This window comes from Corapipo altera, unplaced genomic scaffold (genome assembly GCF_003945725.1).
Source record: "Corapipo altera isolate COAL_440 unplaced genomic scaffold, ASM394572v1 112, whole genome shotgun sequence".
NCBI classification, from domain to species: Eukaryota; Metazoa; Chordata; class Aves; order Passeriformes; family Pipridae; genus Corapipo; species Corapipo altera.
The window spans coordinates 2,015,715-2,028,055 of NW_020884899.1; the positions used below are offsets into that span (position 1 = coordinate 2,015,715).

Below are 12,341 nucleotides of genomic sequence, written 5' to 3' on the forward strand. Positions count from 1 at the left end.
ACCCTGCATAATTGAAACTATTTCCCCAAAATATAGCCTAAAGGGGGTTCATCAGTGTTTTTGTTACATTTTCTACTCCCAGAGAAGACTGCTGTTGTATACTTAAAGCATTTGAGGAGATATATTCACTGGGGACATGGTAATGAGATAAATCAGTCAGGAGACAAACCCAGACTGTTTGACTGCCAGCTTGTGTCCAATTTTATGCAATTAATATAGCATACATTTCCATTTTGAAGCTTAAACTGTCGTATTGTTAAATAGCTTAATTCCATCCTCCCCTGACTGAAATAACGATGACCCACTGGATGTTGTCATTTTACCCAGCCATTAGCCACAGAGCCAGAAAGACAGAAATGTATTGCTCTCCATGGCAGAATTCAGACCATCACAAGCTCATTAATTCAAACACTCATAATGAGGGTCATTGTACAGACTGATACAGATACAGCTGCTCTGAACTTCAGACATTTTTTGAAAGAGCCAAATTCAATATGATATATGTAAAAAATTCAGGTATATGCCTAAGAGAGCAGCAGGGGAAATTTTCTCATTCTTTTTTGTGAGATCTGACATCAGCATATAGATGGTTTCATCAATTATTGAGACAGAGACCAAGAAAGGGAAAGGGAATGATTTGGGGGTTTCGTTTTTGAAGTTTGAATGTAAAGTGCTCAGACTGAATCAGAGCTAGTATGTCTGAGTCTTTAGAATTAGCTGCCTCTTTCTTATACCTTCTCTTCTTTGTAACACTAGAGAGCCTTTAAAGGCTGGTATTTGAAATGTTTTAATAACTTTTGAAAGGCTGGAGTGTATCTTTCACACAAGGATACCATATATGAAATTACATATTCCTTTTTTATTCTATAAATAACGTGTCTTGGAAGTACCCTCAAAAAACTCAGTCTCGTATTAAACAATTACACCAGTGTGAAAAAAACAAACCTGTCTTTAGATAATCCTGGATGAGGAACTGGGGGATGAGGGAAATCCAAGTCTCCCTGCTCCAGCGAATATTTAATTATTTATATGGCATGGAATAGATCCAGCAGTAGCAGTGAATAACCTGTACAGAGCCTGGAGAAACCAAGGGTCATAGCCCAGTCTGAATATTAAGTACAACAGAAAATTGTGCCCATGTCTCCAACATCCCCTATAAATGCCCTGTCCACAGGGATTTTCATTGTTCAGGAGAGTCCTTTCTGGTTTTATTCAGAAAAGCTATCCTAGTCAGGAAGCCTTTCTTGGTGAAAGCACAGTCTAAAACAGTAAATGTCTTTCAGTGCTAATGAACTGACATTTTTCAACAAAAAAAAAGTGTTGGACAAATCTTTTTTGAATGCCCCATCCTGATCCCTGTCCTTTCACCAGGTGCCCAGGTGCTAACTGAGCTACCACCATGAAAGATGGACCATTCCCCTCTGAGCTTTCAAGTGCTCTTTTGTCTTGCTCGGAAATAGGAAGGGGGAAAAGAAGGAAAAAAGATGTCTTGTTGTCAAATTTGACAGCTGTCAGCTATCTTGAAGGGGCAAAATGATGATATTTCACTTCACTCAGTAGCTTACAATTTAATTGTAATTAATTATGAAAGAAACTACAGCTCTTCAACATGAGTGCAAATATTTTTATTTGCAGGCAGATGTTTTGCATGTTTTATTAAATCTTGTGTAGTTCATACTATTCAGTGCTCAACTAAAAATAACTATCATTTTGTACCTACACAGAGAGAGCTTCATGCAGTGTGAAGCACTAACATCATATTTACTTGAGGACAGAACATTATGTTACCCTTCCAGTATGTAAAATACGTACATTTAACACTGGAATTAAGGACCTATTTTAAATATAGCAGTTGCTAAGCAATGGGCTATTAGCAGAACTCCAACAGCTTGGAACATTTAGGACCTACATGCTTGGTTTTATATTATTACTTGGTTTCCAGAACAGAGTTAGCAATCAATAGAGAAGTTTGTAATTCTCTTAGACAACAGATGAGACTGTTCCTCAGTGCTCTCTGCCGTGGCAGCCCCAGGCCTGCCAGGAGCAGAAGCCAGAGCAGCAGCATCCTGCTCCACCCATGCCCACTGTTGGGCAGTTCTCCTTCCCTGCAGGAGCCTGTGCAGGGTCACTCTGTTCAGGTAGCTGTGATAGTAGGGAGATCAGAGGGAGGGATACAAACCTGCAAAGAGATTCCCAGAGCCATCCTAGCTGTAGGTGGAGGTAGGTTAACTCCACACAGAGCTTTTCCCATCCTATCCTAAAATACGTATGATTGATTGGACAGAGCTAATTCTTTTGGCAAAGCCTCCTTATTGTTGACAAAGTGATTAGGAAATCTCTTTGAATGTTCAGTTGCTTTTTCTCTCCTACAAGAGGAGATCACGCAGAGTGATGCTTTGGGTCAGATCTGACCCTGGGGTTTGTACCACTCCAGATAGCTCTGAGCTCTTCCTTCTGTGCCTGCTGGATCTTACTCACCAACATCACAGTTCTCAGCATGGGAACTGTGCCATGGGGGTCCCCAAAACAGCTGTGGGATAATTTCCCTGCACCCATGGCATTAGCCATTGCTAACCTGCAGAGTGAACCTGCAGCAGTGTCCAGTTGCCAGTGAATCCCTTGAGACCATTCTCTGTGGTGTGCAGTGGTAAAGCTTTGACAACGCTCGTGGCAGTGGAAGTTTTACTATTTAACTGGAGTTCTACCGTTGGCTTAATGGGGCCAGAAGTCACTCCAAAGTCCTAAATCTTTCTGACCCTTCACATAGGTGACATCCCTGAGAGAGATGTACCGAACACTTACAGTCCTCCCTTTAAACTCAGTCACGGGGGTACAATAAAATCCAGCTCATAGAGATTTGTGTCTCCTTAGAGACTCTCTGGGATTATACAATACCTAAATGCAGTTGCCCATATCTACAGAATCCTGATTCCATGGGATCCTAATAATTGCCCTTATTCAATGCCTATTTCACATAAATATATTTAAATTTTTCCATTTGTTCGTAAATATACCACAACATTTCTAGAATTTAAGAAAGCTAAAAATACTTTTACAAATATCTTTAAGGAGACTTGATTCTCCTGAAGATGCTGTGAGTGGAGGCTGTTTCTGTATCAGCCCTTGTCTTTGATTAACCACTTAAAAAAAAAAAAAAAAAAGAAAAAAAGGAATAGATTAATTATTAAAATTAGTCCTGTAGTGCACCTGAGCATGAAGAGTGGAACATGATTCCCGCTGAATTACAGGGAGGCAGGGCTGAGGATGCTCAGCATTTCACAGAACTGGGCTGGCAGGGAGAAAGCCAGAGGTTTCCTTTGTGAAATAGTAAGGACTGGGGGCACTGATTGCCCAGTAGCAGTTTGGAGTAGTTTATTAAAGAAATAAAATTTGAAAAAAATTCAGTTCTGGGCTTGGAATCAATGCAATTCCCCTTTAGTCTATTAGGCTTGCCGAGGAGCCCCTCTCAGGACACGCAGCAGTTTCTGTGACTGCTCAGCCGTGTAATAACACCGCAAACAAAGACACGAGGGCTCGCAGTGTCACTCTGTAACATCGTTATTCACTCCATCAAACTGCGGCCACCTCGGGGTTTGCCCAGAGCTGCAGAGCAACTCTGCTCGTTACACAGGTACCTGGTCCCCGCAGCTGTCCCCAGGCTGGCCCCTCTCCAGCCCCGGGCCCTGCCTGTCCTGAGCTCGCTTCCTTCCACACTTCCCTGCACATCCCGCTCCACTCCAGCTCGCTCCCTCTCCGGAGACAGCACGCCTTATGTTTGCCATTTCATTCTCATTCACCTTGCCTGTCACCTCAAGGCAGCCTTAATTATAATGTCATTGAAGGTTTATTCAACGAGATCTGAAGATTGTGCTTTAATTATAAAAATGAAAACACACGATTACAACCGAAGTAAGTATAAAACAATATTTGGCGGCAAGTGGCAGCTGAAACCTTTTTAGATGTTTCAGTGTCTCTCATCCAGAAGCCACTCAGCTTGTTCAAGATGGAAAGTTTGGGGATCTAGGATTCCTTGTGTCTTTTTCTATATTTTGGATGACTTTTACAGCCTGCTACTTCAATTTCTGCTCACTTGAAACTCAGTTTTGGGTACAAATTCAAATGTCTCAAGTGCTTGTATCTTTGGCCAGGCATTTTAGCTGATTTGACTTCCCATTACATTTGTTGGAATACATATGACTCTTTGGGGATATCAGTTATATTTCCCCTTTAGCCCTTCCAAGTCCAGTTTCTCAGTGTTCCTACTCAGCCCAGCCATGCAATACGAACTTTTTACTTTACATTTCCCAGAAATAGTTGAGGCTACTGGTATGGTCATGGCAAAGAACATGCAAAGTATCGGGTTGAAGCAGAATACATTAAGTTTAGAATACCTTTTGGATTACCAGTTTTCTCTAAATGCCACAATTAACAAATTATTTACATTAGCTAGCTTTTTCTCCTGGATGATTTGCCCACGAGTTCATGTTGTTGTTTTCCTTCAAGTTTTGTTGCATTTCTGTGTGATGGGACAGTTGCAACTACTTTTTTTGCCTCACATTTTGTCCCTCCTCAAAGAGCAAAACGCATTTCCACAGGCCTCTAGCTTAGGTTGAAAAGGGGGGGAGGGGAAAAAAAAGGAAAAAATGTTATTTTACCTAAAAATTCCTGGTTTGAGACACCAAACATTGCGTAAAGGCAGTCTAGGCACTTTCACTTCACTATAGGTATTTTTTTTTTTTTATTAATGGAGTGCTTCAAAACGGGGCAAAGGCTGACTTGAGGCTTTAATAAATCTTGGAAATGACCTGGTGTTTCAGAAGTTAAGCTCACCCTCATTACCCTGTAACACTGCCTCCTGCAAGGCTACCTGAGACGTGTGGTGCAGCAGTTGTGCTCTGGCAGCTGGCTCCAGGAGCCCGTGTTAACCTCTCCTGTTCCCCTGAGATGCACAGATTATTCCCATTAGAAGGGATTGATGAATGAAAAGATCGTGGTTAATGGGTATTACTTTAATGCAGAGGGCCAAATCCTATTATCCTGTGCAGTGGACAGTGCAAACAGTGTTTGTGTAAAGGAGCCCCGCTGGGACAGAGAGAAATGGAGCCCAAGTGCTGCCCCAGCCTTGCTCAGAAAACCTGGCTGGTTCTGCAGCTGTTCTTGTGGCTGAAGAGTAAGGGGGGTTGGCCCAAGAGCTTCTCCCAGAACTTGTTACTGGCAATAGTTTGACATCAGTGGTCGTGGTGAGGGGTTGGCAGAGGGGAAGGTGGGCCACGTTGGTTTGTGCTGTGAGCTCCATCTCGGCTCCTGAAGAAGTAGCAGTGTGTGTCCTCCATGCTCCTGGTACTTTGATTTCCAGTTACCTTTTTCAGCTTAATAAGTACATTAGGTGGGTTATGCAGATTACAGTGTGTGCACTGAGTTATTTGATATATTATTCACCAACAAATATAAGATAAAAAGTAAGTCTGCATATAATTACCCACAACTGCTGACTGACTTATAATTAACTTTGAAAAATTGCTGGTTTAGGAGATATCATAGATTACAATTTTAAATATAAGGAGCTTCAGAATAGCTCTCATGATCAGCACTAGTACAAGGTATTCAGTGAAGGATTAATTCCCTAAACTGCTAATCAGCTCTATCTCCTGTCTTATCAAATTGTAAATATATTATGCTGTATTAAAGTATGAGCATGCAGCTAATTAAAGCAGAGCCTGCTTTAATATCAGATGCTCCCCCCTTGACACAACAAAAATGTTCTAAGGACATAGCTAACGAGTGTTAACAAATGAAAGTGATACCTTTTAAAGCGATACTGTGTCCATACAGCAGTTTTTTGTTTTCTTTTCAAAGGTGAGGGATTTTGTTGTTTTGGTTTTTATTTAAAGAAAAAGAAGAAGGGGAAAAAATCATACAGTTTTTCTGGAGAAACAAGTTGGGAAGGGCATTAATTCTATTTAGCCTACAGCTAGAAGCCCACGGGAACCAACCAAGAGATTACAACCAAGGATTTACAAATAGTACCTGAATGACATCCAGTGAAAATTTGGTTCATTTACTAACATTTTAAATAGATTCTGATGTTAAATGCTGAAAAGCAAAATACAATACTTTTTAAAAAACAAGAAAGCAACCATCCACATTTTTAAAGGAATTCAGCATAAATTTAAATGAAAGATCAGTGAAGCCTAGCCAAGCAAAGAGAGGATCAGAACTATAATTGAGCATCATTTGCAAAACTGCTTCTTTTAGCTGCTTTTCTCTGTTTCAAACTCAAATAAAGCGATGCCATTATACAGGCAGCAGGGGAAAAAAAATATCAAAATTATTCATCTATGAAACAAACATGAAAAATAAGAGAGAATACACAGCAAGAAGCCTCTCAATTAGTTAGATTTTTTAAAAATTCTTTGTGCAAACCTCAAAGTTTTTTGTGCCACTTGAAAGTTTTCACACCCTAAAGACCTCAGAATGTACGATGTTATTAATGTTATTCAGCAACGAAAGACACATTTGTCAAGACAAACATGATAGAGTAAAAGAGAAAACCCATGGGATGGAGAGGGTTTGGTTGTTTTCTCCACTTCCCTTTCTCCTCTCCTCTCCTCTCCCACCCTCTCTTCTCCTCTCCTCTCCTCTACTCCCCTCCCCTCCCCTCCCCTTTTTTTTTCCTTTTTCTTTATTTTCCTCCCCTTCCCTTTCTTTGCCTTGCTTCCCTTTCCTTCCTTTCTCTCTGCCTTTCCCTTTTCCCTGCATCTATGCTTAGGGAAAATAATCTCAGCAGGAAATCAAAGACATTTACCAATAAAATCAATGAACATGTGCAGACTGTTAGTAGTGATAAAGTTGAGATAAGGTGGAGTTCCATCCCTGTTTGATCAATGTTTATTGCAGGGCCCATATTTTTTAATGGAAGTGGATCAAAACACTTTTTTTCCCCTCCTAACTGGATTCTGGAGGCTTCAGAGACACAGAAACTTTATCTGACTTGTTTCATTTAAATGTTTAACAGTTATTGATGTTCAAAAGCGTCCTGGTTTGAACTAAAAGTTCCTTCCTTCATTCCCCACAGGTTAATTTGTTGGCTTTTGGAGTGATTATTTATAAAGTGTTTCGACACACTGCAATGCTAAAACCAGAAGTTAGTTGCTACGAAAATATAAGGTAAGTTTGCCATTTAACACAAATTCTACCTTCTGTAAATTTGAATGCAGACAGAGGTGATAGTGAGTATTCAAAAATAACAGTTTAAAGATTTGTAGAAAAAGAAGGATCTTTATTTTCCTGTTATCCCCTTATGTATAGTTGGAAGTACATTTTGCAATCCTGATTCCCATCCAGCTATACCTTGTACAGTAACACTGGGGGGGGGTGGTGAGAGGTGCATGAGGAATTCCAGCAGCCCACATCAACCAGAGGGTAAAGGCTGATGGCAAGGTTAAAGAAGGAATTGTCCTTTTTTTTTTTTCTTTCCATAGCTTCTATACAAGCCAAAACAGATCTCAAAACTTATGTCTGAAATGGGACCAAAACATTTGCCTGGAAGTAACAAGTAATTCAGTGATAAGAGACTCGAGCCATTCGTGTTCCTTGGAAAAGTCTGCAGTGGGACGTTGTGCTCCCGTGGCACTGGGGGGATGGGGCAGATCCTCTCCAGGATTTTACTTTGCATGCTGCTATGATTTTTCCATCAACTCACTCTCCTTAAAACTGATTTATAGGGACCTTGAAAACCGTTTGTGCAGGAAAAGCTGAAGTGTACTACAGGGAACATTGAAAACAACTCGCTGTTTGTGTTGCTTAGGAACACTCCTGCAGTTTCAATGCATTGCACTAGATTTATAGTTAGGATTTAGCAATTGTTTGATTGATTACTTTCTCTTATTCCTCACCCTTCATAGCTTCGTGTGGTGACCTGGTTCTAATGAAGTTGAAAATTATTCATTTTCAGGGGAACAGTGCTAAAAATGTCTGCTGTTCAAAGGAAGTCCTGCAATGACTGAGCTGAGAATGAATAAGAAAGTAATCAGTGGCTTCATTTCCAAGACAACATGCTGTAATTTGCTCAAGTCTGTGAACAGTGCTCTACAGCATCTTGGAACAAAAAAAAAAAGATATAGCCAATCAGTTCCTACAATTTTAAAGCATCAATATGCTGACCCAGGAGCTATTTGAGAATATTTGTGTTCTAAAAACAAAAATAATTTTTTTTCTTTTTTTTTTTTTTTTAAAGAGAAAGAATGAAAGAAAGAAAGTCTGGTTTTACAGCTGGCACCTCTGCAGTGAACCTGAGAGGCAGCCAGGGAATCCTTTGATGTCATGCACATGCACTGACCTCAGAGCATACTGTACATTTTTTCTGGGTTATTTTTTTGGAGGAAGATAAGGAGGAGGAGGAAAAGTGGGGGGAATGCTTCATAACAGGCATATGTTTTTCCTTGGGGAATTACACTAACAGTAGATTTAAATCAAATCATATGGTGCTGCAGTACACCAGAGAGAGCACATCTGAAGATTAAAGCAGCCAGTGTTTTAAGGCCCTCCAGTTTTACTCCTTTGCTCTTCCGAAGGGATCCCTGGAGTCCATCCGTGCCACGGTGCTGCAGCACACCCTGAAGAGCAGCCCGTGCACTTGCACTTCTCAGGCCTTTGCAGCTGCCAACAAACTGCTGACCCGAAGTGGAGAAGGAAGGGAAGTGGTTTGTGCCTGCACGTTGCTCACAATGTTTCTCTCCTGCCCAGATCCTGTGCCCGAGGTGCCCTCGCCCTCCTGTTCCTCCTCGGGGCCACCTGGATCTTCGGGGTGCTCCACGTGGTCCAGGGATCCGTGGTTACTGCCTACCTTTTTACAATCTTCAATGCATTCCAGGGGATGTTCATCTTCATTTTCCTTTGTGTACTGTCTAGGAAGGTGAGTGTTCCAGTCCCTGTGGGAAGTGACTCGGGCAGTCTCATGTACCTACACAGTCAGGTGCCAGCCCAGAAGTTGAGCTTTTCTGTCTCTTCAGTGGAGACAGAACCTCTGTCTAGTTTTTAACTGCTCACATATTTCCTCCGAGTTTTAAAACTAATGTATTAAACCTGGGAAAATGGGGTTTTTAATTGTAAAACTGGTTATAGTGCCATTAACCTGATGAAATAATGCAAAGTGTCCCCACACTTACCCTGGGATGATGCTTTCTTCAGTGTTCTGTCCTAAGGTCAAAACCAGCCCCACCCTAAAACATCTAGAGGCAGGAGCAGTACAAAATGAGTTTAAAGACATCTAGACCTAGTAATAAACCTATTTCATATTTGAATTCAATATTTTTATTTCAGATTCAGGAAGAGTATTACAGGTTGTTCAAAAACGTTCCTTGCTGTTTTGGCTGCCTGAGATAAATGGAAGGAAAACACCCATAAGCATCTCAGTGGAAGAAGGGAGCAACCTACATGTTGTTGTTATGGATAGTACAGCAAAATATGGTATTGTGAAAGCATGAAATGACCCAGTGAGCAGGCATATCTCTTAACTGAATTACTGACTGGTTTTGTACATATGTGTGCATTCCTGCAGAACATTTATATTATTCTGTATACAAACAGTATACAAAAAAAAAATGGATTATTGCAAAACAAATATTAATAAAGACCAGGGAAAGAAGCTAATTTCTAAAGGAGCTCAACAATTCAACAATATTAAAAATATCTGCAATTCTTGAAAGCAAAATATCAAAAACCAATTGGCAGAGCAGATTTTAGAAATTGCTTTGCTAGTGGAAACATGTTTCACTGTCCTTTTGTAGTAATGAGCTTCTTACATTAAGTTGCATGTGACCATCTGCAGGGAATGGGTTCCATTAAAGAGTCAATAGATAAAGATCTGCTTCAGCCTAGACTTTTGAAAACATTTCTTTTAATTTAAAGTAGATTAAAAAAGGAATTTGTTTAATATTATTCTCTTATCACTCTGAAATATATATTTGTATATTAATCAATGCTTTATTTTTATAACTTCTAAAGAACTGTTTAGATCTAAAGAGCTGAGGTCAGATCTGATGCAAGAATGGTGGGACAGCCATTTTATAAGTGAAAGATTATTTTGTGAATACTTGGAAAAAGACCTGGTTCCTGTTTTATTTAATTGCCAAAAAGGCTGAGATCTGCTAAACTGGCACTATGATTTTGAAGGCTGTGGGAAGAAGATCCTTTCACAGGTTTGTCACTTCACAGAGATACTCGGAATCCAGACCTTTTAGGATCAAATTAAAAATAAAGTGGCAGAAATCACCCATGCAAAAGAATACAGATTTAAATTCAAGGTAATGTGCCCCTGTAAAATCGCAATTACAACAGTTTTCTCAGAACATCTTTGAGTCAAGCAGCTGTCTTCCTCTGAGGCTCCTGGGTTTGGAACAATCCTGCACTCAACCTTAGGAGTATCCACAGAGCTACTGAAAGCAAAGGGAGCACTTGAAGTGCAAGCTTTGGCAGATCAGAGCATGAACGTGATGCATCAACAGTTCCACCCACGGCATCTTATTTATTTTAAAAGTAGGCTTTCATTTCACCCTTCTAGCACCCAGTTTATGTGAAGTGCTGAGCAATCTCCTGCCCACATTGCCTTCTCAGGAAGTGTCCAGGATCTCAGGCAAAGCCCAATGTTTTTACCAGTGAGGCACTGTAAATATGTAGTTGTTAATAAATCCCACTACTGTGTTGTCTGTTAAAATAAAGCACTATGCTGAATTTTATTTATATTAAAATGAAGTCTTTTTTTAGTAACGGTCAATTTTGTTTGGTTTTCTTTTTTTTTTTTCCTTATCCACAAGGTTTTCATTGTATGCATTGCAATGACAGGCTTCATTAAGTATATTCCATGTCTCTGTCAAATTTTTTGAAACCACAACAGGAGTCTTTTTTTCTGAAAAACTAAAAATCTGCTGGTCCTTTGAATGTAAAATATGTGAATAAACTGAAGTGCTTTGCTTTCACATTTTGACATTTCCATTCATTTAAATAAATACAGCAGTAAAAGTTCTCACTGTTATATACCATTTGCCCTCAATTATCTGCTGTATTTCCTTTGCTGTTGTATATGTTCTTCTAGGTTTGGGAAGATGAAGATACATATTACTTAAAAGAATATTTTTAGAAGGATATCTACTAATACATCATTTTTAATCTCCTGCAGAACTGTAACCTACAGTAAGACTGTCTGGACAAAGCATCTCTAGTAACTATATAATGACTTCAGCATGCTCAGTGAGATTGAAAAAAGTTCCTTGGAAAGAAAATACATCATAAAATGTTTAGGCTACAATAGTCTTTGTAATGAAAGAACATCTTTCATAGGGAAACTGGTCTCCTGTCTCTGGGTCAGATAGTCACTGAAATGCTGTTTTCCTTACATGCAAGGATGAGTTTTCATCTTTTAATACAGCACATAAAGAGCAGAAGTATTTTGTTTAGATTCACTGCCTTAGACCCTGAAGGATATTGCAGTTGTCCTTCCTAATGCATGCAGACATGCTGACAAGAAACTAAAGGGTTTATTTGTCACAGCCCCTCGGTTACACGAGCCCAAAGCCAACAGAGAGAGGAGAGACAATGGGCATAGACTGAAAAAAGAGAAGTTTCAGCAAGACATGAGGAAAAACCTTTTCACCACGAGGACAGTAAAGTGTTGGAAAGGATCTCCCAGAGAGAGCTTGTGTGGTTGTGTTAAAATCTTTGCAGGTTTTTAAGACTGGACAAAGCCCTCAGCAACCTGATCTCACACCTGACCCTGCTTTGAACAGGAAGGTGGATGAGGTGACCCCCTGAGATCCCTTCCAGCCTGAATTGTTCTGTGAGCCTATGGTGTGAAATATCAAATCAGAAAAATAATAATTGGAAATGAGTTACAATTTTGTTACACAAACTTGGACCCAAGTGCTAAGGATCAGCTGAACAAACTGTTTTTACAAAAGCAAATTCATCTAATCTATTTATCAGATCAATTAATGACTAGTTGACTGGTTTGAAAAATAAAAATTTTGTTCAACATTTTTTTAATGTAATTATATGCATGAAGAGGCACATGACACATCCAGTAGGGCCAACAGGAAAAATTAACAAAAAAAAAAAAAATCAGTGATTGACCAGACAGATAAAAAGAAAAATGTTAAGGTTTCACACTGAAAGTAAATGCTTGATAAAGAATTGTTTCCATGAAACCAGTCAAACAGTAATTTGTGTTCAGTGTTGCATGTCAAGGTGGGCTTCAGTATATAATAAATAAGGTAAGGACAGGTTTATTCTGAAACAAATATTCCCTCAAAGAATTAAAACAGTATTTCGAAGAAACTGCAATATTA

At 39.6% G+C, this 12,341-nt stretch overlaps 1 protein-coding gene across 1 annotated transcript in view; it reads left to right on the forward strand.

Annotated features, from left to right (window-relative positions):
- ADGRL4 (adhesion G protein-coupled receptor L4) overlaps positions 1–11,022 on the forward strand; it is a 76,522-nt gene extending 65,500 nt beyond the window's left edge. The window contains exons 14-16 of the mRNA XM_027649200.1: positions 7,076–7,167; positions 8,746–8,914; positions 9,322–11,022. Of these exons, the coding sequence (XP_027505001.1) occupies positions 7,076–7,167; positions 8,746–8,914; positions 9,322–9,384 (324 nt within the window). The 3' untranslated portion in view covers positions 9,385–11,022. The remainder of the gene's footprint in view (positions 1–7,075; positions 7,168–8,745; positions 8,915–9,321) is intronic.
- Positions 11,023–12,341: the final 1,319 nt, after the last annotated feature.